This window comes from Nicotiana tabacum, chromosome 23 (genome assembly GCF_000715075.1).
Source record: "Nicotiana tabacum cultivar K326 chromosome 23, ASM71507v2, whole genome shotgun sequence".
Taxonomy (NCBI): domain Eukaryota; kingdom Viridiplantae; phylum Streptophyta; class Magnoliopsida; order Solanales; family Solanaceae; genus Nicotiana; species Nicotiana tabacum.
Window position 1 is genome coordinate 8,129,731 of NC_134102.1, and position 23,966 is coordinate 8,153,696.

The window sequence follows — 23,966 nt, forward strand, 5'->3', positions numbered from 1 at the left end:
GTTTTATTTTAGGGGTAAAACACTTCCTACAAAAGTCAATTTCATACCCAGGGTTCGAATCCAAATATTTTACTTAAGAAAGAAGAAGCACTTATCACTCCACCATAACTTTTGATAGTTTTAAGTGGTATTTGAAAATATTGCTAATTAGTAATTCATTTGATTATATTAAAGTTGTACAGCTAATAGCTTCACTGAATAACTATTCTTTCATATAGGATTGGCCAGTCGATTTAGGTAGTCTATTTAAATTTGATTAATAATCCGACCAGATTAATTATTACACGTTTATATCATGTTATTACGAAAGGAGATTGTATTGTGGTTAAATTTCGTTCCTGCTTAATTCATGAAAACACATGTCTCAAATTATCTATCCTCATTTCTAAAAATAATTGTCTCAAATAAATAAATTATTTTTTCTCATTTTACCCTTAATGGTAATTGCTTTTTAAGATGGAAATAATACATAAATAGAGTAAATATTCAATAAAGAAAGATTATTTCTTAAGACATAAATAAGAGTAAAATAGTCCAAACCCTTTCTAATTAATATTTTCTCAAGTGCCGTATTTGAGACGGAAGGAGTACTCGCTCCGTCTCATATTATCTGTCGTGTTTCTCTTTTACACGAAAAAAATATTAAATAGGAAGGTTTTGGCTATTTTACCCTTATTTATGTCTTAAGGTATAATTTCTCTGTATTTATTACTTACTCATAATTAAGGTATTTGTAGTTTTCAAGAATAATTAATATTAAGGGTAGAATAGGAAAAAATAATTAATTTATTTTTAAACTTTTAAAATGATAAATAATTTGAGACAATTAGTTTTAGAAATCACGATAGATAATATGAGACGGAGGAAGTAATATATACACTCTTTTCTCCGACAATGTCCTAATGATAGTTGCACCAAAAATCAAGAATGTCATAATATTTCATCAGCCACAACTATTTAATGAATTACACTTTAATTGATTACAATATTAATTCACCTATAGTTATTAATTAGCGTATATAAATGTACTCAAACATTTATTCAATTACCCCAAAAGCCGTTTTTTTTCTCTCCACTTCTACAGCTTCACCTCCATTTTTTTCAAAGAAGAATAACAACCTCTCAAAGCTAAATCATTTTTGCTCAAAACTCTTCCATTTTTTCTTTCTTTCTCTCTTCTTCCTTTCTTCTTCTTCTTCCTGTTTTCTGCAGGGGAGAAGAGCGTTTGATTGGAATTTAATTTGCTCAAATGTAAATATATTCAGAGCTTATTTCTATGAATTTTTTGTTAGCTCCTTTCCTGCATATTATTACAGGAAGCTTCTATTGATTCATTTGAGCATTTGACACAAATTCCAAATATCCCAATGGAAGGTTATTCTTAGCTTTTCTTTGCATTTATTATCATTTATTTTCCTTTATATGCGTTATTTTTGGTGTAAAGCTTTTTGCTTATTATGTACTATATGAATGTTCTTGTTTATTAATGATTTAAATAGAACTGTCATAATAACTACGCTTTAATCTCAAATTTCCTACATATTATTATATTTTCAAAAATTATTGCTGATTGTCAATCTAGCGCAAACAATGGCAGAGTCACATGTAATGAAGAGAATTCACTTTGTCAAAAAGTTATATTATGCAAATAAAAAGAAAGGCAGCTTGGTGCACAAAGCATTTCGCGTTCACGCAAAATATGGGGACGAGCCACACTCCAAGGAGGTGTGATGTAGGCAACCTAACCTGATAGTGGCTGATTTTACGGCTCGAACCGGTGACCTATAGATCACACAAACATAACTTGACGGTTACTCTAAATTTTTGTACATATATAAATGGTTTTTTAATATCCTTGACACTAGAGAAGTACATGTTATCAAATCTAGAATTTCTGTCTCCGCCACTGACTTATGATTTATACACCTTTTTGCCAATAAATTCTTCTTTTACCTATGAATTTTGTAGGTAGAAGAGTTGCTGCTTGTGACCAAGAAAATGGAGAAAAAGAAGGTAATAAAAAAGCGGAAGATAACAACAACAACAACAACAATAACAGAGACGATAATCAGTACTCATCATCATTATCACCAAGAGGAGTATTAGAAATTCCTACATTGAATTCATCAGATTCAGACAATAGCAGCATTAGCAGCAGTGATGATAGGAGCAGCAGTTTTGCATCATCATCTTCAGGGGAATTAATTCAAGGTGTTTATTGGAAAAATCTTTTTGATAATATAAAAAGAAGGTCAATGAGAAGATTGTCAAGTATACCATTATTAGGAGGGTATGAGATGATATTACCAAAGAATATAAGGAGAATTTTGTCCAAAAATAGAAGTGCTGAAGAAGAATCTACTGATTGTGATGATGATTCTGTTATTCCAAAACCTTCTTGGAGGAATTTTAGCTATAGGGATCTTGCTGAAGCTACTGATAATTTTAATCAAGGTAATACTCCATATTTAATCAATTTTTCTAGTTTAAATTCTATGCATCTTTGGTTTAAAGAATATTTACGCAATTGAGTCGCTTATAAGGTAATTCAGGTAAATCTATATGAAAAAAGAGCAGCACAGTGCACAAAGCATCTCGCATTAACGCAGGGTCCGGGGAAGGGTCGCACTCCAAGGAGTGTGATGTTGATAGCCTACCCTAATGCAAGCATTATTGGCTACTTCAACGGCTCGAACGCGTGACCTATAGGTCATACAGAGACAAAATATTAACATGTGGTATTAATTAATAACCTAAAAAACAACATGCCAGTATTATCCCACACCGTGGGTTATGGGGAGGGTAGTGTGTACGCAGACCTTACCCCTACCTTGTGCAGATAGAGAGGTTGTTTCCAATAGACTAATTAATAACCTAGTAAAAAATATTAATTAAAAGAACTTTACATTGTAAGTATAAATAACTTAATTCAAAATTTTCACATCTTATCCTGGGTATTGTCTACAAGTATTATTTATCGCCAGAGGTGGTTCCTATTTGCATTTTTGGGATGCCAAAGTCATATTCTCAAAATTTAGGACCAGTTTCTAGAAAATGACATTATATACTACTTCTAATTAATTTAATTAGAGAATGACTAGACAGGCAGACATATATAGAGTACTTTGCATGAAAGTTATAATAGTTCTATGGTTTAACTGATAAAGTCCTTAGAGTAGTAACATTTGGATTTGGATTAGATAGACATGAGAAAGTGGTAGTCCCTATCTGAAATTAGAATGTATAGTCAGATCGTTGTCCATTGGAAACCGCCTCTCTGGCCCTCCAGAGTAGGAGACTAGGGCTAAGGTTGCGTACATCTTATCCTCCCCAGACCCCACTTGTGAAAATTCACTGAGTTTGTTGTTGTTGTTGTTGTTGTTGTTGTAGTAGTAGTAGTAGTCAGATCATTGTCCATCTAACAGATCAGAGTGTTCAATGTGGAACTTTTTCGCGAATTGGCATGAGTTATTGATGGACCAACTTATTAAATTTTCCTTAATGTCTATGGTCCTTTATGTTTTAATTTGTCCCCTCAAAAGCTGAAATTGCCAAGTTGATGCTGTTGTCTCATTAAGTGATAGCACATGCCTGCATCTTCTTGTCATTGTCATTGATCCCACAGTTTTACACCAATTATGTTACTTTCTTGCAAATTTTAAACTGTTTTAATTAGATAGCATAATCTCTATTACTCGATAATAAAAATTTGCGCGTAGTTTACCCTTTGTTATACTGAATTGTGCCTTGGAATGTGACAGACAACTTGATTGGGCAAGGTGGACATGCAGAAGTGTACAAAGGATGTTTGCCTGATGGTCAGATTGTCGCGGTGAAGAAGATAACAAAGCAAGAAAAGAATGATGAGGACAAAGTTGATGATTTCTTATCTGAGCTGGGAATTATTGCTCACATTAACCATCCTAATGCTGCTAAATTAATCGGTTATAGCGCTGATGGCGGATTGTACCTTATTCTTCAGTTCTTACCCCATGGAAGCATCGGTACTTTACTACACGGTGCTGTAATCCCTCTTAACTTGGCTAGTTATGTTTGTTTAATCTTGATTTCTTGGCTTAATGACTGATAATATGGACGCTTAATATTGAATGAAATGTCGAGAGTGATGAGGTGAACATGGAAATATTATGTTATTTTGACTGATAAACGAAAAACTCAGCATTTCAGGTTCAGAAGAGAGACTTGAATGGGGAATAAGACATAAAGTTGCTGTTGGTGTAGCTGAGGGATTGCATTATCTTCATTGTGATTGCCAAAAGCGCATAATCCATAGAGATATTACAGCCTCAAACATTTTACTAACTGAAGATTATGAACCTCAGGTTTCAATCTTTTTTCCCCTTTAGAAACCTCTACTGTAAAGTAGGATTTCATCCGAATTTCTCAAGTTTTGAAGTTTGTTATATGGAGCGTTTATTAATTTGCATTGGTGCAGATTTCTGATTTTGGACTAGCAAAATGGCTGCCAGAAAAATGGGTTCATCATGTTGTTTCTCCCATTGAAGGAACTTTCGGGTATGTAAAGATTTATATTTGTTATCAATGTTGCTTTGTTATGATCTGATGTATGGCAAATTGGTTATCAGATATATGGCTCCAGAGTATTTTATGCATGGAATTGTTCATGAAAAGACAGATGTATTTGCCTTTGGAGTTTTACTATTGGAGCTTATTACTGGTCGTCGTGCAGTTGATTCGTATAGAAAAAGCCTTGTGATGTGGGTATGATCCTCTTAAACTGACATATTCTTTAGAAAAACTTGTCATATTCTTTACTACTTATTGAATACCTGTTGCAATTGTGCATAGGCAAAACCATTATTGGAAAACAACAGCATCAAGGAAATAGCAGATCCTCGTTTAGGCGATGACTATGATGTTGTTGAGATGAAACGCGCCATGTTTACAGCTTTAACATGCCTTCATAACTTGCCTGATATGCGTCCCAACATGAAAAAGGTAACGCTGCATCTTTACATTCTGTCGCCTTTTCAACTTGAAATTAGCCTTCAAATTCCACCAGCATTTGTGTTTTGATTTTGAGTGTTGTTGATCATTGCTCGAATTTGCAAGTTTTTTAAGTTTATAAATTCAGTCTTATAAGTAAAATATTGATCGTGTGAAGGATCCGATTACCTACAAAATCTTGGTCATAGAGTTAGAACAACAAGGATATTAAACAACACTTATCTGTAAACGCCTTGAAGAGGAGCCTTGTGCGTAACGGGTAAAGTTGCTGCCATGTGACCAAGAGGTCACGGGTTCGAGCCGTGGAAACAGCCTCTTGCCGAAATGCAGGGTAAGGCTGTGAACAATAGACCCTTGTGCACGCATAGCGAGAGCTTAGTGCACCGGACTGCCCTTTTATCTGTAAACGGCTTAACATATATCCAAAGCGACTTACAAGATCCTTCTATAGTAAGAGTTGACACTCAATGTTTTGAGTATACTGTATATGCAAAAAAACAAACTATTCAGCAAATGAAAATTTAGCTTCACCAAATGGTTACATATTCTTTGAATCTGCAGGTTGTTCAGCTACTGAAAGGCGAGAACGCGCCAGTAGAAATGAAGCAAAAGTCAATGGGAGGGAGGGCATTGATGTTTTCAGAAGATTATACCAGCACAAACTATCTTCAGGATCTCAATCGCCATATGGAGCTCGTTATGGAGTAATCTTTTTCCACTTTTTTGTCAAATGCTGTCGATTCTTCCTCTGCTTCTGCTGCTATACTTATTCTAGTTGTTATCCATTTTGATATATAAGCGCGTAAAAGGGAGAGCGTTAAAGCCAATAGCTGCCCGGTCTAGTGCAGAGAATCAGCATCCAAAACTTTGAGTTTCTCTGGCTAGTAGCAGCACAAGTTTTTTATGCAGTAGGAAACAAGGGATTGTACTGCATTAAGTACAGTATATCATATGTAAAAGAAAAGAGTTCATGTTTTATGTTTCTTTCTTATTGTTATTGGATTTGGTTGCAATCATCATACTGATGATTCATTTTGTAGCTGATCATATTTTTGTATATTAAATAGTAGAATTTGATAAGGTGGTCTGTATATATTATATCAAGGTGTATGTATGTATATATATACACAGACTTTTCTGTGTTTTTTTAAACAATTTGCAACAAAAACACATCTTCTAAAACTTCCTAATCACTCTCATCTCACATTATCAAGAAACAAAGTTTGTTTAAATTAAGAAGAGCAGGTCTTTTCTCTTGATGGTCAATTTGAGTAATTAGCCTATTTTCTTAAAGAAAAACTTGGAGGTTCTAAAATAATGGAGCTGAACATGTTCTTACCTTCATAATCTTAAATCACATAAAATATATCAACATCGGTTGTGGTGAGATGGATATGATTCCTTCACCCTTAACCAGAGGTTTCAGGTTCGAGTCCTAAATATGGGGAAAATCTTGTTAGGGAGTATTTTCCCCTTAAATGGGCCTTACACGACGCGAATCCAGATATAGTCGAGCTCCATGCGGAAACAGGGGCGGAGCTAGAAGCCCATATGCGGGCTTGGCCCAACCCAATAACTTTTGCTCAAACATTGTGTTTGCATCAAAAAGTTCGTTAAATATGTACAAATATTGAATTTAGAACTCAGTTATTAGCACTTGAATTCGTCGTTATATAATTTAGAACCAATAAAGTTGAAATCCTAGCTCCGCCTCTGTGCGGATACCAAACACCGGGTAGGAAATCAAAAAAAAAAATAACATAAAGTATTTCAACCCCATATTATCCATTTTAGCAATCAAGAAAAAATAAGTTGCTGGTGATACCCTCTATTTTTTAAAGTATGATGCTACTATAGTACTATTATTCTTTTTTATCCCTTTCTTAAAATAGAGTAGCAGAGAAACATACGGATCAGGGACGCATCCACGTGGAGTCAAAGATGGTTCATATGAACCATTTCGTCAAAAAATAACACTATATATATATATATTCTCTTTCTTCGAAGATATTCCGTTATAAAATTTATTTTGAACCCACATGGTTCAAGCAAAGTGTCCAGCCCAATGGTGAAGCGGGTTCAAATTTTTAGGAGGGTCTTGAGTTCGAAACCTATTTAGATACAATGACACAAATCCTTTCTTTCTCTATTTTTAGACTAGAAAAGCTTTTTTTATATACTAGTTTTAGTGAGTTTGACGAGATTAGAAGAGCATACCTCCGAAAAAGTCCTTACCAATCCAAGACCATAAATTTTCCCAAAGAAAATAGTTTTAATAATGTATTTTAATTTTTAATATTAATAACAATTTATTTTGTTGAGTTCTTAGTACATTTCTTCTTCACATGTTAACCCGCTTGATGAAAATCCTGATCGCCACCGATACGGATGTACATAATATTTCTATTAGCAGCATGCGTTGTGCCAGTGAATGCTCGTTAATAGATTAAAGTGAATAGTGAATAATAATTAAAGTAAAAAAATAGAGGTGCGAGGAATCGAACACCGTGCCTCTCGCATGCGAAGCGAGCGCTCTACCATACGAGCTACACTCTCATTTATACTTTAATCAAATATATTAACAAATTAAACACCATTAGTGGCTTAATCTTATTACACTTTGTAGCTTTTCTTAAGTAGTACTTACTATTTTGGTACAATAAATCCCGGTTTTGTTGATTTCTTAAATAGTACTTTCTGTTATAAAATAGATATTATAATTATAAACTAAAGCACCAAAAGAGTAGAAGGCAAGAATAGATAAGAGATGTAGAGAGGAGGAGGGAACTTTTTTTTTTATTTCAAGTATGCTTCTTATATATATTCCATAGAAGAATAACATCCTATTTATAGGTTACAAATCTCTTCTCAAGTTACATGTATTAATGAACTCATTCGTTTGGTATTGAATTTGCCAAAGACAGTTACGAAGAGAACATCTACATACATTGAAAGTGACATCCACATACATTGGATTTATAACACTCCCCCTTGGATGTCCATAGATAATGTGCCTCGTTAAAACCTTACTAGGAAAATCTAGTGAAAAAAAGCCTAGTAAAGAAAAAAGAGTACATATATCTTGTAATACGCATTGAGTGTTGCCTCATTAAAAACCTTACCAGGAAAACCCAATTGGGACAAAACTTTGGTTAAGGGAAAAAAAGTACAACGCATATTATACTCCCCTGATGAAAGCTTTATTTGATATCTCAGAGACGACGCATTCCAATGTTATGTCTCAGCTTCTTAAATGTTGATGTTGGCAATGCCTTAGTGAATAAATCTGTTAGATTGTCACTTGAACAGATTTGTTGAACATCTATCTCACCATTTTGCTGAAGATCGTGTGTGAAAAAAAAAACTTTGGTGAAATGTGCTTTGTTCTGTCTCCTTTGATATATCCTCCTTTAAGTTGAGCTATGCAAGCATCATTGTCTTTATACAATATCGTTGGAATTTTCGTTTTTAAAGAAAGACCATACAATTATTGAATATGTTGAGTCACCGATCTCAACCATACACATTCTCGACTAGCTTCATGAATAGTTATTATCTTTGCATGATTGGAAGATGTAGCAGCTAAAGTTTGTTTTGTTGAACTCCATGAAATAGTTGTACCCCCATAAGTAATAGATAGCCTGTTTGAGATCGGACTTTATGTGAGTCAGACAAATAACCTGCATCTGCATAACCAATCAACTGTGAATCGGATTCATAAGAATAAAATAATCTCATATCAATAGTCCCTAAGAGGTATCTAAAAAGATGCTTAACACCATTCTAGTGTCTTGTTGTTGGAAAGGAACTAAATCTTGCTAATAAACTTACTGCAAAAGTTATATCTGGTCGAGTATTATTTGCAAGATACATTAGTGCCCCAATTGCACTAAGATATGGAGTTTCATCACCAAGAAGCTCTCCATCATTTTCATGAGGTCGAAATGGATCTTTATTTATATCAAGTGATCTCACAACCATCGGGGTACTCAATGGATGTGCTTTATCCATATAAAAATGCTTTAGGATCTTTTCGGTATAAGTTGATTGATGGACAAAAATTCCATCTTTCATATGCTCAATTTGTAGACCAAGATAAAATTTTGTCTTTCCAAGATCTTTCATTTCAAACTCTTTCTTCAAACAGTCTACTACTTTTAGAAGTTCCCCAGGAGTTCCAATGATATTTAGATCATCAACATACACAGCGATTGCAACAAATTCAGATCCAGACCTTCTTATAAATACACAAGGACAAATTGGATCATTCTTATACCCTTCTTTCAACAAATATTCACTCAGGTGATTATACCACATTCGCCCTGATTGTTTCAATCCATACAAGGATTTTTGAATTTATTGAACAAGTTTTCCGAAAACTTTTATTAGTTTCAGGAACTTTGAGCCCTTCAGGGATTTTCATATAAATTTCGTTGTCTAATGTGCCATACAAATAGGTTGTGACAACATCCATTAGACGTATATCAAGTTTTTCATGGACTGCCAAATTTATAAGATACCTGAAAGTGATTGCATCCACCACAGGAGAATATGTCTCCATATAATCAATGTCAGGTCTTTGCAAAAATCCTTGTGCCACAAGTCGTGCTTTATATCTAACGACTTCATTTTTATCATTTCGTTTTCGCACAAAAACCCATTTGTATCCTACTGGCTTTATTCTTTCAAGTGTTTGGACTATACGTCTGAATACTTCACGTTTTTCGAGTGACGCTAATTCTGCCTGGATAGCGTCTTTCCATTTTTGCCAATCATTTCTCTGTCTACATTCATCAACAGATCTTGGTTCAAGATCCTCATCTTGTTGCATTATTTCAACAGCAACATTATAAGCAAAAATATTGTCGACAATAATATTATTTCGGTTTCATCTTTTTACCGTAGAGACATAACTTATTGAGATCTATTCATTCTTATTATTTTCATGTATCTAGACCTCCTCTGAGGTCTTATCATTTGTTATGTCACGGGGCTCTTTTTGAGCAATTACCTCCATATTATGATCTCCTAGATCATTTGCTCCTTTTCGCTTTCGAGGATTTTTATCTTTGAAACTAATTGGTCTATCATGTTTCAAGCGTGGCTTAGACTCATTTGCATTTATAGATTGTCCAACCGGGACATCAATTCGAATAGGAGCATTAGCAGCTGGAATATGTGACTTAGTCACCCTTGGTAAGTTAGTGAATGCATCAGGTAGTTGATTTGTAATATTTTATAAATAAATTATCTTTTGAACCTCGTGTTCACATTGATTTGTTCGAGGATCTAAATGAGATAGTGATAATTCATTCCAATCTATCTCCTTTTGCAGCTGCTTATTTTCTCTCCCTAATATTGGGTATACTGATTCATCAAAATGACAATCAGCAAATCTTGCCGTAAATAAATATCCAGTTATAGGTTCCAAATATTTTATAATAGAAGGAGATTCATACCCAACATATATCTCCAATCTTCTTTGGGGTCCCATCTTTGTGCGTTGTGGTGAAGGAATTGGAATATATACTACACATCCAAATATTCTAAGATGGAAAATATTTGGCTCCTGACCAAAAGCCAACTGTATTGGGGAGACTTTATAATAACTTGTGGGTCTGATCCACACAAGAGCTGCTGCATGCAAAATAGCATGGCCCCATGCCGAAATGAAAAGTTTTGTTCTCATAAGTATTGGTCTAACAATTAATTGGAGGCGTTTGATCAATGATTCCGCTAGACCATTTTGAGTATGAACATGAGCAAGTGGATGCTCAATTGTTATCCCAATTGATATGCAATAATCATTAAAGGTCTGGGACGTAAATTCACCAGCATTATCAAGACGAAGTGTCTTAATTGCATAATCTGGAAACTGTGCTCTTAATCTTATTAATTGAGCTAGTAACCTCGCAAAGGTCAAATTTCGGGTTGATAACAAGCACACATGTGACCATCTTGTAGATGCATCTATCAAAACCATATAATAGTTGAATGGTCCACATGGAGGGTGTATGGGCCCACATATATCACCCTGTATACGTTTAAAAAATGCAGGAGATTCAACTCCAACTTTAATTACCGATGGTCTAATAATCAGTTTTCCTTGAAAACATGCAGCACAAGAGAATTCTTTAGTTTGAAGAATCTTCTGGTTCTTCAATGAATGACCATGTGAATTCTCAATTATTTTGCGCATCATATTATAACCGGGATGTCCCAACCGGTCATACCAAATAATAAAACCATTAGTAAACTCCTTGTTTACTATGGCATGTGATTCAACTATACTAATATTAGTGTAGTATAATCTGGAGAAAAATGCGGGAAGCTTTTCAAGCACATACTTCTTTTTCGCTTTTATTGTAGTAATATAAAGGTATTCAACATTTTCTTCATTGGTGGTCTCAATATGATAGCCATTTTTGAAACTCAACAAGTTTCTTTGAGACCTACTACAATATAATGCATCAATAACAGCCAATATAGTTTTCTCCTGGTAGTAATACAGTCGCTCTTCCAGAGCCCTCAATTAATTTTGTACTACCAGATATTGTTACGATATTGGCTTCTTTCATAATTAAATAAGAGAAATATCTCTTATCTTTTAATATGGTGTGCGTCGTAGCACTATCCAGAAGGCATATTTCTTCTTTATTATTCATACGCCCAACTGAAGACTGGAAGTTTTCATATTCTTCAAGAAGAAAAAAAAATACATGATAAGTAATATTGAAAAATTTAAGAATAAAAGAAATTACATTTATGAAATTAAATACTGACAATATAAAAAAATTTATTCAAAATATAAACTTCATAAAAATAAATATATTTATTCTTATAAGTTTTTCCAATAATAAGTCTTCAGTTATGATGCTCAAAGAAGTCTCCAGCTTCTAAATGAGTAATATCTGCAAGGCCTTCAAAAATATCATCTTTATAGACAAGGTTTGTTTCAACTTTATCATGATTATTTATAGGGGCCGCCTCAATATCATTTTGAAAAGTCAAGTGAGTCTCAACTTTATTTTGTTTCCCTTTTATAGATGCTTGATAAAGTTTGACAAAATATTCAGGTGTATGATAAATTCATGCCCAATGATTTTTCATACCACATCGGTGGCAAACATTACCTTTGCCTTTTGAAGGATTATTTTAAGAACCCTTATTATTCTCTTGTTTATAACGACCACCACTATGGCGATTATTATTTTGCTCTTTGCCATGCCCACGTATATTTATACGACCAGGATAATTATTTTATCTTTTTTCAGACTTTGGATCTATCGTTTCCAGATTCGCTTTTAGAAATGGAGCTGATCCAGTGGGGCGGGCTTCATAATTTTTCATTAAAAGGGCTTATGTTGTTCAACCACCAAAAGGCATGAAATTAACTCAGAATATTTCTTAAAGCCCCTTTCACGGTATTGCTGTTGTAAAACCATATTTGAGACATGAAAAGTGGAAAGAGTCTTTTCGAGCATGTCCTCATCATTCATAGGTTCCCCACATAATTTTAGTTGGGAAATTATTCTATATACAACATAATTATATTTACTTATGGGCTTATAATCTTGTAGCCGTAAGTGCATCCACTCACGACGAGCTCTTGACAATACCGTGGCCTTTAGGTGGTCATATCGTTCCTTCAAACTACTCCATAATTGAAATGGATCTTTCAAGGTTAAATATTTACTTTTTAACCCTTCATCGAGATGATGGCAAAGGAAAATCATGGCTTTCGCCTTATCCTGACTTGATGCTTCATTTCCTTCTTTAATAGTGTCACCAAGACCTTTAGCGTCAAGGTGAATTTCAGCATCAAGTACCCATGACAAATAGTTATTCCCAGAGATGTCAAGTGCCATAAATTCAAGTTTTGACAAATTCGACATAGTGAAAACTATCATAGAAATAAGTGAATTAGAATGACAAGAATTATTATCAATTCAGTGCAGTACATAATCGTGTACTAATATCGTGTATATAAGCTTGTAAAAATAAAAAGTAATTACATGCAATGCAATGTTACTATATCATGCTTGACTGAAAATTAGCACACAATCATTACCCTATGTATACATGAGAAGCCAAATACGTTTACTCAATAGGCAATAATCAGAGAGTTACAAAATTAAAGTAAGTATATCATGTTCCGACACTTATTACATCTCTCAATAGTGTAGTTAGGCATAAATCTTAATGATATCACTATTTCTAATTTTCAGCAAAAGACTTGTCAATATCTAATTGATAGTTTTCAAAGTTCATATTTCTAACCAAATAATAGCTCTAACATAGACAGAAAATATTTACCATATTAAATAGAAGTCGTTCAAAAGCATAATATCATAAGGTTCTTTTAATATCATGGCAAAGAATGGATAGCATTTTGTTCTATTTCATAAAAATAAACTTAGAACTAGACATGCCCGTATGATAATGTAAAATTAAAGCTTACTCTTTAGGAAGACGATAAAATTCGGACGAAGCAGATAACTTCAATTGGTTAGAAACTCGTGCTGATAACGTGTTATAAAATAAATATTATAATTATAAACTAAAGCACCAAAAGAGTAGAAGACAAGAATAGATAAGAGATGTAGAGAGGAGGAGGAAACTTTTTTTTTATTTCAAGTATGCTTCTTATGTATATTCTATAGGAGAATAACATCTTATTTATAGGTTACAAATCTCTTCTCAAGTTACATGTATTAATGAACTCATTCGTTTGGTATTGAATTTGCCATCAAGTTACATGTATTAATGAACTCATTCGTTTGGTATTGAATTTGCCAAAGACAGTTACAAAGAGAACATCTACATACATTGAAAGTGACATCTCCATATATTGGATTTATAACACTTTCTGATTTTTGTCCAGTAAATATTAGCCAACTACCATTCACCATTTGATTATTCTGGAAATTTTCTAAAAAGAGACGCAAAATTAAATCCTAACTCATGCTTGAAAGAGAACATATATGAGAGTCTCATAAAAAGAGTCGCAAAATTTATGCTTTTCTTCAATTTTTGATCTTTGAATTAGGAATATATGTGATGAATAGTTTGGATTTGACTCAAAGATTTTTTTTTTGTTTTAAATGTGTTGAAAGAAATTTAAAGACACCTAGCTAAAGCTTTTACAATGTCTCAATTCTTGAAAGGTTAAAACGTTCTTTCTAATTATTCATGACCAAGCACAATTTTGTACTTAAAAACTGCACTAGACGTGAATATTGATCAATAATTTTGGAACGGATGATACAAAATTTATGTTTTTCTTCAAATTAAAGGAAATTAATAGTATCTGACATGCAAAATGGAAATTTTAAAATTTAATAAGTCACATTCATATTACACCAGAGTAAACTAAAAAACCTGGAAACGATCGAACTCACAGTACTTCAGGAAGAAAGTAATGAATCACTCGGCTAAACGAATACAAATAAATGAATATTATTTCCTCTTACCCCATATTCATATAAACACTATTTTTTTTTCTTGAAAAGAGAAAGTTAATCTCTTGAAACCAAAATCAGTATAAGTCAAAAACTCCTTCCTTTTTCCACTTGCCATTAGACCATTCTTGATGAAATCTCAAAACTTCAGGAGGATATGCAACTTTATCTGCAGTTGTAGGGAAATAGACATAACAATTTTCTCCAATTTTTCCAGTTATAAATCCAAACCACCAACCATCATTATCAAATGCATCAACCATATTATACAAACGAAACTTGTTTTCTGGCAAATTTTCTTCTTCTTCAGGTGGTACAGGGCGGACTTCGCCGACAGTGACAATCTCCTCTAATGGCGCAGAATTATCATCAGTTAACAGAGTCTTGTACTTGACTTTGTAATGATAAGCACCAACAGAAGAAACAATAGTTGCTGTGTAGTAAGAACCAATAAAGCCATATTCATGACTTGCTACTTCAACTTCATCACCCTTTTGAAATGGTTCTTTTCTTGTCTCTTGTTTCTTGAATGCTATTGTGTTTGCTGCCTTTAAAAGCATTGTTATTCTTGATTGATTTTTCTTTAAATCACTATGTGTTTTGGTAATTGGAGCCATTGTGATTTTACGAAGAAAAGGAGATTGATTTTGTTGAATGAAAAAGTGAGGAACTTTGAGGCGTTGCAACTGAATTTATAGGAAGAGAATTTGGTTTTCCTTCAGTGAGTAGGAATAGGAATTGTGTCATGTTTTCTTTTGGTTTCCTAGAATGACTGGAACTGGGAAATCCAGTTTGGTTCAAATATTAAAAAATTGCTTTGCGCACAAGAAAGACAAATGTTGCTGTCAATGTAGGTTTGAGAAGAAGGAATTTTTAACCTAACTAACCCATTATTTAAGTCACTTAACCAAACTAGTACATTTTTTTTTTTGAAGTTTAACCGAAATAATATAAATGTATTTCTCATTAACGAAATAGGAAATATTTTATTCAAAACATTTAATGGCAAAAAAGTAATGGCTGACGGAACAAACGGAGGCATAAATCGTTGTCGATGAAAACGATACACAGATTAATCGTACCTGTCAGTGACGTTTTTATCTTGACGCTTACATTTTTAAAAAGAAAAAATGGCTAAATATACTCCTATACTTTCAAATTGTTTAAATATATCTTTTGTTATACTATGAATCCAAATATACCTTTACCGCTATACTTTGGGTTCAAATATATCTTTCATTTAAACCGAGGGACACGTGTCATCGTCCTGTTGGCCAATTCTAAATACCTCATAATTAATTAAAATTAAAAAGACCTATTACTCATACCCGAAAAGCAATTTTCTAAAGCAATTTTTTTTGTAAAAACTAGAAAAAACTTAAATATTTTTTTACTAAAAACTGAAAAAATAAAAATATTTTTTTTCCAGTTTTTACAAAATAACTGCTTTAAAAAAAACTGAAAAATATTTTCTAAAGCAATATTTTTGTAAAAAATAAAAAATAATTTTCTAAAGCAACGTTTTTGTAAAAACTGGAAAACAAAATGAATTCTTTTTTACTAAAAACTGAAAAATCGAAAATATTTTTTTCCAGTTTTTAGAAAAAAATTGCTTTAAAAAAATGAAAAATATTTTCTAAAGCAATATTTTTTGTAAAAACTGGAAAAAAAAAACTAAAATATAATTTTCTAAAGCAATATTTTTGTAAAAACTGAAAAAACAAATATTTTCATTTTTTTCAGTTTTTAGTTTTAAAAAATTCAATTTTTCAGTTTTTACACGCTTTAGAAAATTATTTTTCAGTTTTTTTTCTTCAGTTTTATAAAAATATTGCTTTAGAAAATATTTTTCAGTTTTTTAAAGCAATTTTTTAATAAAAACTGGAAAACAAATATTTTCGTTTTTTTCCAGTTTTTAGTAAAAAAAATTCAGTTTTTTCAGTTTTTACAAAAAAATTATTTTAGAAAATTGCTTTTCAGGTATGAGTAATGAGTCTTTTATTAATTAATTATGAGATATTTATAATTGGCCAACAGGGCGACGACACGTGTCCCTCCGTTTAAATGAGAGATATATTTGAACCCAAAAAATAATGACAGTGTATATTTGGACTCATAATATAACAAAGTGTATATTTAAATAATCATTTCTCTTTTAAAAATTATATTACAATGTTATTAGCTGCCCCCACGAATTGGTCAGATTAATTTGACGATCCCCTTGTAAAAATTTCTAATTTCGCCGCTGCATCTCTTACTATGCTCGTCACTCCAAAGCTTCTTCTGATGATAAAGCGGTAAGCTTTTTTTCCTAATCAACAAGATCCCTAAATCACACCAGAGTTTAACGAAAAAAGAAGTAGCTGCTGATATATCCCAATAGACGCTGTAGGAGCTGCCGGAAAACGTCTGTTTTGACTGCAATTTCATGATTGATACTTCAAATATTCGGTAATTTTGCTGGTAGATAGCTTTCATTATGGTTGGAACAGAGCTATTTTTTACCTGCGATTAAGGTATATTTTCATTAAACAACACTATGACTCATAATGTTCAATCAAATAAATGGTTAAGACAATTGTTCTCTTTGTTTGATATATCAATGCTCATTTTTAATAATGTTTTAAGAAAGAATAGCCTCTTAAACATTTGTACTTGTTCCGGTTTGTTATCCCAGTCCTTCTACTTCACTTGTTTTCGTCCAGACACTTTAACTTGATCAAAATCTATATTTTAAACTCGACTATGTGTGTATCTCACTTGCTTGACATTGATGATACATCATATTCCACGTTATTTTTTTATATTCTATCTACTAAAAACACGGAATATTATATACTATTTTTTTAAAGAAAAAGAAAAAAAAAATTAATGCCTCCATATTATCTCCCTTCTCTCAAATTAGCCATGCCTAGTGCTTAGCAATGCACAGATTTCTTCTCCCTTGTCCGTCTCACCATTCCGGTGAATAATCATTTAGTTATTTTTAATTAGCCAGTTCAACACCGCATTGTTCTTAGCAGCAGCTATCAACGCATCGCCGGAGTCGGATAATATATGCTTGTGGAGCTGGATTTGGGGGGAGGGACACCACTAGAAATTCGGCAAAAACCGACCAAGGTCGACCGGTCAACTTTGATCGGTCAAAAAACCGACAAAAGTTGGTCGGTTTTCTTTGGCGCAAAAATGCGGGAAACTATTTTTGAGTCCCGCGAAATTTATTTTTCAAGAAACCGACCAACTTTGGTCGATTTTTTAATTAAAATAAATAAAAATTAATATTAAAAAATCGACCAAAATTGGTCGTTAATTCGGCCAGTCATTTAAAAAAATCGACCAACTTTGGTCGGTTATTTTCGTGCGAAAATACAATTAAAGTGTATAAATCAAATAAAAGACAGTCTTAAAACAAAATGCACCAATGGTCTAGTGGTAGAATAGTATCCTGCCACAGTACAGACTCCGGTTCGATTCCCAGATGGTGAATTTTTGGATTACATAATTAAAATACCGACCAACTTTGGTCGGATTTTTTTTTGCAATATTATTTTTTTTTTAATTTAATTTACCGACCAAAGTTGGTCGGTATGCCTTTCCGACCCCTAAAATACCGTCCACACGTAAATGGTCGCGTTTTGGTCGGTTATTGGCCATTACCGACCAACTTTGGTCGGTTGTTTAGGTCGATTTTTACCGAATTTCTAGTAGTGGGAGGGGAGAAATGTTCACAACCAGAAGGGCCACTTTTAGTAAGGATTTTCAAAGATTGGGTTGTTTTTCTTTTTTTAAGGGGGTAGGGGGAGGGCAGTGAGGAAGAAGAAGTAGAAGAAGAGACGGATGTGGGGAAAACAAGAAAACGAAAGTGGGGGGAGGGGAGGCGGCTGTGGGGAAGAAGAAGAAGCGTATAGGGAAAACAAGAAAACAAAAAGGGGAGGGGGAGAGGGAGAGGGAGAAGGAGAGGTGGGGGAAGAAGCTTACAGGAAAAAAAAAAATGGGGTGGGGTGCGCGGAAGAATCTTTTGTTTTTTGTTTTTTTTCATATTTTATTTTATTTTTTATTCTTATTTTAATAATTTGTTTCTTCTTATTTTAATTATTTCTTATTCAAAATATCATATTCACGCTCGTTGTCCGCTTGAACTACACTCGTATTGTCCAGCTCAACCATTTTGTTGCCACATGTGCTTGGTCAACGGTCAGATGAGTTTAAAATATAGGTTTTGATCAAGTTAAAGTGTATGGATGAAACTTTGTAGAGTATAGGGATCGGGATGACAAACTGAAACAAGTACAAGTATCTAAGGGGCTATTCTGCCATTTTTTTAATTATCCCATGTTCTTTGATATATCAGTGTCAATTGCTGGAGCTCATTTTTAGAATTTTTACCCATTAAATAATAGTCTTTGAAATGCTGGATTGCCATTACTTTGAATTCTTTTTTTGGACTAGTTCATAGGATTGGAGATTATCTTGACTTATGCAGATAATTTGCACGAATGAAGTGATTTACTAATTAATAAAGATAAGCATTGAACAAGCTTTTTTTTTCTTTGTTAAAATGCTACTAAACTAGTGAAACTTTAGGGAATCTGTTAAGTCTACCCGGCATTGTTCATTGGGTAAACTTAAGGGATAAACTTTGTAAAGACTTAGGACCCGTTTGGCCATGAGTTTTGTCAAAATAAATTTGGGATTTATTTGGCAAACACATGTTTGGCCATAAATTTTGCCCACATTTTGGCAAAATCCCAAATCCAAAATTCCAAAATCACCTCAATTGCTGATTTTGGGCCAAAATATGACCGTTATATTTTTTAAATTTTTTAAATATTACCCTAAACTTTTATAGTTTGTAAAAGAGCCCACATTTATTATAACTAACTAAATATTTGATGAATATGCTCCCTTATCAGCTCAATACTTTGTGCATCTTACTTTTGCTTCTGATTTGTAGGCTAAACGGCTTTCTGAATACTCATATCAGTTAACTTTTTCTTTTTAATTAGGAGCCGTAATTCTCTAATGGGATTTCATTGTAATTAATGATTTATATAGTTCATTAAAAAAAAAAAAAATTTGTACCAAACTTATTTATGTTCAGGACTATGGTTTGCGATAATGGTACTATTGGGTATTTGTGATAGTTTTTAGAACTTGTGGGGTATAAGTCATGTTTCATGTTTTTTCAAATAAAAAGTGAAATATGTTTTGAAAAATCATGTCCAAACACATTTTCATCTTCGAACCAAACTTCACCCAAATCAGATTTTTCAAAACAAATTTGGGAATCTATGGCCAAACGCTAGCTTAATCTTCCTCACTGTCCGGCACTACTATGTCTTCATCTATCTTCTCCTTCTTCCTCATATTCATCCTCATCGATAAATAGTCCCCAGTTATCAGTCAAGTCTTGAATTACTTGGGTAAAGTTAAATGTAGCACTTGTGTCTCGGCTGCAATATGGCACTAAACAATCCAATGTCTGTGGTAATTTTTGATGAATCTGTTTGTCTGAAAAGTTGTTGATATGAGAGCAATGTCATGCACCGGCCATTGCTGGAATGATGGTTGAATAATTGGCGTTGTAAAATGAGGTCGTCCTATCATTGCAAATCCATAATTCTGAGCAAGTAAATTCATGTGATAACTATGCTGACCACTCATTTTAAAAATGTTGTTTCTATTTGTTGATTCAGTCTTTGACGTACATCTCCAAAAGGCTTATATCATAATCTTATCCGCAAATTTTTGAGGCATAGTAAAAAAATATTGCAATGACTGATCATTCTCACTTTTTAACTCGATGAAGCTTGTATTGTTACCTTGAAATGAACTTGGATATTTTCCTGAAATTGAAACTTTAACATCATCACTGTTTGTTCCCATTTTCTCAAGCAATAATGCAACCAACTGAACATAATTCATTGAAATGGACATGTTAACAATCATTCTGGCACATTCATCAGTATACCGAAATCCGTTCATTTGACAAAATAATCATTCTGGCACATTTAGTATACCGGAATCCGTTCAACCATGACATTATGTTCAAAATTTGACATCTTTACACCTATGAAGAAATGACGCATAAAAATTGATTACGTAAAATCGTAACAAACGAAAAATTATATATTTTTGTAATAGATGACAAGAAACTGAATTATTTATTTAACCCATACCTTTTGAATTGCTTATGCATATGTAAAATAGGCAGAAGACTGGTTGAAGAAAATTTGGTGAGCAACAATTTATTAAATGATGCATTGTCAAATCATCCGAGGTCGAGATTGTACAGTGATAAAACTTTGCCGTAACATTTTAGGTTACAATAGTTACTGCCAGTAACATTATTACATAAATTCCAACTACACTCAATAACTGGTGTACGGCTAATTCTTAATTGCCAAAGAATCATTACTCTCAGTAACGCTATAAGAGAACGTTATTGATGGTTACAATTTATACCTCTGTTTGTTTCGTCAGCCGTTACTTTTTGCCATTAAATTTTTTGAATAAAATATTTCCTATTTCGTTACTGAGAAATACGTTTATATTATTTCGGTTAAACTTCAAGAAAATGTACTAGTTTGGTTAAGTGACTTAAATAATGGGTTAGTTAGGTTAAAATCAAACCAACTCATATAAACGATGATATCAAAGGCGAGGAAGAGACAGGAAACGATTTAAAATTGTGGTATGGAGTCATCATAAGTACCACTGTGAGATAAAGATCAAATACTGTCCAAACCTATATATACTTGTAATGTGAATCGTATTGCATCAGATGATACTTTCAATACATCTCTTACTCAAGGTAAACACATCACACAAAATCACTACAACTACAACAACATACCCAGTATTATCCCTCACCGTGGGGGTCTGGGGAGGGTATTGTGTACGCAGACCTTACCCCTATCTTGTGAGGATAAAGAGGTTGTTTCCAATAGACTCTCAGCTTAGGAAAGCATAAGCACCACATTAATAAAAATATAGACAAGAAGGGACAGTACCATCTCACAAAATCACTGAAATATAGAATAAAAACGATAAAGTGGAACTTCTGTGAAGTATCAGTGATCGCATTCGCCAATATTGAGATGAAATATAGCCAATCTAAGGGATATTCTGGCTCAGTGAAGCTGAATGCTAACAACGGAAATCGTCGTGTTAGATCAAGAAACAAGGTTTCATGGCCAAAAGATGAGACAGTGCCTTTACCAATGTTGCTGTAATTGTAAACTGTACCTCAGAACCAAATATCACTTGCAACATCGCATTAAAGGAACCATTTTATTCGAGCAATTTCAAACAACCAGAACTTAGCACTACAAAACATGGAAGAGGCCGCTACTAAAGAGGCCTACATTCTCAAATATGTAGAAAGCTGTGCTAACAGTAAACTAATAACAGAAAATGCCATGAGCCGTCTCAGAATTGAACATCCAGCCAACGTACACAACTGCATCACATGTTTGGATCTTTACCTTTGGAGTTATAAGTAGGAAATTTCATAAATAAAACAACTAATTTTCTCATGTTGCAGATAAGGCAAGGCAAGGGCAGCCCGGTGCACTAAGCTCCCGCTATGCGCGAGGTCCGGGGAAGGGCCGGACCACAAGGGTCTATTGTACACCGCCTTACCCTGCATTTCTGTCAGAGGCTGTTTACACAGCTTGAACCCGTGATTTCCTGGTCACATGGCAGCAACATGTTGCACTCCTAGCACTATCTGGTACTGTCCACAAAGCAGAAAATGATCCAAGTTATGAAAAAGAACCAAACACATTGTAGGTCACCACAATTGCAGTTCAATAAACTGATAGAGACAGATCGAAAAGGTCATCTTGTTCTGGTTTAAACTGTAGAAAATAGCTGAAAGAACCACCCAAACCTACCTACTTATGGCAGGCACACAGTCCACAGAGCACACAACATTTTGAATGTATTTGAAAGATTTGAAAGACTCTCCAAAATGATGTTACTCCCGTGTCGGATCCTATACTTTTGGAGGATCCGACACGCACCCAACAACAACAACAATATACCCCGTGTATTCCCACAAGTAGGGTCTGGGATGGTAGTATGTACGTAGACCTTATCCCAACCTGGTGAAGGTAGAGATGTTGTTTCCGGTAGACCCTCACCTCAATAAAAGAAAAATCATAGCAATTATGACAAATAACTACGAAAAGAGAAATAGTAACAACAGCCCAAAAAAAAAAAAAACTAATAGCGATCTAAAAATAGGGAACACAACACTAGTACTACAGCTATGAAAAGAAATACATATTTGAAAAAGAAATATGCTCGACTACTCGAGAATTTATAATTCACATCTTGGTTAATTACTTTTTTCATTGGCTGTATTCAAGAGTACCAAAGACGAAACTCGAAAACAAACTAAAACCATGTAAATCAGCAATCGACGAAATCCTAAGGCAAAAACAAAACGAAAAAGAACTACTTTTCGCGTTCAATTTCTTGTTCAGTAATTTTTCCAACACTTAAATAGTCTGATTATTTACCTTTGATTAAGGCTAAACATTAACTGTAAAGTTGGGCAAGCTGAAGTTGATTTTCACGGAACTGGCGTTCGATGTAACTCTCGAGAATTTCCATGACGCCGACGAACTTTTTCATCTCCTCGAGTTGCCGAGTCAACTCGGCTTTACGAGCCCTGGCTTGTTCCAGCCGTTCATTCACCTCCGCTAGCCGCTCTCTTAGGTTTTGCACCACCGCAGGTCTGGGTCGGGTTCGGATACGGTTCGGGTCAGTAAAATCATCCCTCGACGGCAGTCGTTGATCGCCGTAGCACATGTTTTTGCCGGAATCTTCAAATTTTGTTTGGCTAATCGATGCAATTAGCGAAGGTCCCGACGGAGTAGAAAATGGAAAATTGTGACTTAGTGCTAAATTTGCTGTCTTTCTAGCTTTAAACGTGGCAATAAGATTTTAGTGAATATAAAATTATTATTATGCTATTAAAACTAAGATAGAAATTTTAAGATCAAATTGCTATCAGATATAGAAAGATAGTCATTCTCTTTGTTATAAACTAATAAAGATAATTTCATATAAATTGATTTGAGAGTGATATTCATATTTATCATACCATATTTAAACATTGGTGGGTGAATTAAAGTGAAAAATAAAAACTCCATTGTTAGAGTTTTTAAAAGTTCGCAAATTCATAATGAGTTTTGTGATTTGTTGAAACTTTTGACAAATTTATGATTGGGTCCGTTAGGGATTGTCATTTGAAAGTTATGGTTAAAATTTGAAGCTATTCATGAAAATTTGAGCTATTTGATAATGTTTTTCGTGAGTTCAAGTTCGTTGGTGCGAAACCAAATTTGATATATGACATTATGCAACATCAAAAATAATGAATTAACTTAAGAATATAGCTAAGTAGATGCAACGTAGTGTGTTGGGGTCATACTTCTATGCAAATCTCCCTTAGAAAACTACCATCGGAAGCCTAAAAATGACTAGTGGTGACAAATCACCATT

General features: G+C 33.6%; 3 protein-coding genes and 1 long non-coding RNA gene across 4 annotated transcripts; 1 reads left to right on the top strand and 3 right to left on the bottom strand.

Moving 5' to 3' along the window:
* The first annotated feature begins 1,047 nt into the window (after positions 1-1,047).
* Positions 1,048-6,141, top strand: LOC107765303 (receptor-like cytosolic serine/threonine-protein kinase RBK1). Its single transcript, XM_016583930.2, has 8 exons — positions 1,048-1,374; positions 1,969-2,454; positions 3,762-4,019; positions 4,189-4,343; positions 4,457-4,536; positions 4,608-4,743; positions 4,831-4,980; positions 5,551-6,141. Exons 1-8 carry the CDS (start codon positions 1,368-1,370, stop codon positions 5,695-5,697), a joined length of 1,419 nt encoding a protein of 472 aa, XP_016439416.1. The 5' UTR covers positions 1,048-1,367; the 3' UTR covers positions 5,698-6,141.
* Positions 6,142-12,338: 6,197 nt separating this feature from the next.
* Positions 12,339-12,884, bottom strand: LOC142177027 (uncharacterized). The gene has a single exon (XM_075245486.1). The coding sequence runs from the start codon at positions 12,882-12,884 to the stop codon at positions 12,339-12,341; it is 546 nt and encodes a 181-aa protein (XP_075101587.1).
* A 1,643-nt stretch (positions 12,885-14,527) lies between these two features.
* LOC107765304 (protein AGENET DOMAIN (AGD)-CONTAINING P1-like) lies at positions 14,528-15,067 on the bottom strand. Its single transcript, XM_016583931.1, has one exon. It carries the CDS (start codon positions 15,065-15,067, stop codon positions 14,528-14,530), a length of 540 nt encoding a protein of 179 aa, XP_016439417.1.
* Positions 15,068-21,062: 5,995 nt separating this feature from the next.
* LOC107765302 (uncharacterized) lies at positions 21,063-23,505 on the bottom strand. Its single transcript, XR_012706175.1, has 2 exons — positions 22,979-23,505; positions 21,063-21,912 (listed from the first exon to the last, which is right to left on the bottom strand). It is a non-coding gene; the product is annotated as an uncharacterized LOC107765302 (long non-coding RNA).
* Positions 23,506-23,966: the final 461 nt, after the last annotated feature.

Excerpts from the sequence above, each read along its gene's own strand:
- LOC142177027 (XM_075245486.1), bottom strand. The coding sequence starts at position 12,884 with ATGTCGAATTTGTCAAAACTTGAATTTATGGCACTTGACATCTCTGGG.
- LOC107765303 (XM_016583930.2), top strand. Across the intron at positions 4,020-4,188 it reads CATCGGTACTTTACTACACG|GTTCAGAAGAGAGACTTGAA; the intron begins GTGCTGTAATCC and ends TCAGCATTTCAG. Across the intron at positions 4,344-4,456 it reads CTGAAGATTATGAACCTCAG|ATTTCTGATTTTGGACTAGC; the intron begins GTTTCAATCTTT and ends GCATTGGTGCAG.
- LOC107765304 (XM_016583931.1), bottom strand. The coding sequence starts at position 15,067 with ATGGCTCCAATTACCAAAACACATAGTGATTTAAAGAAAAATCAATCA.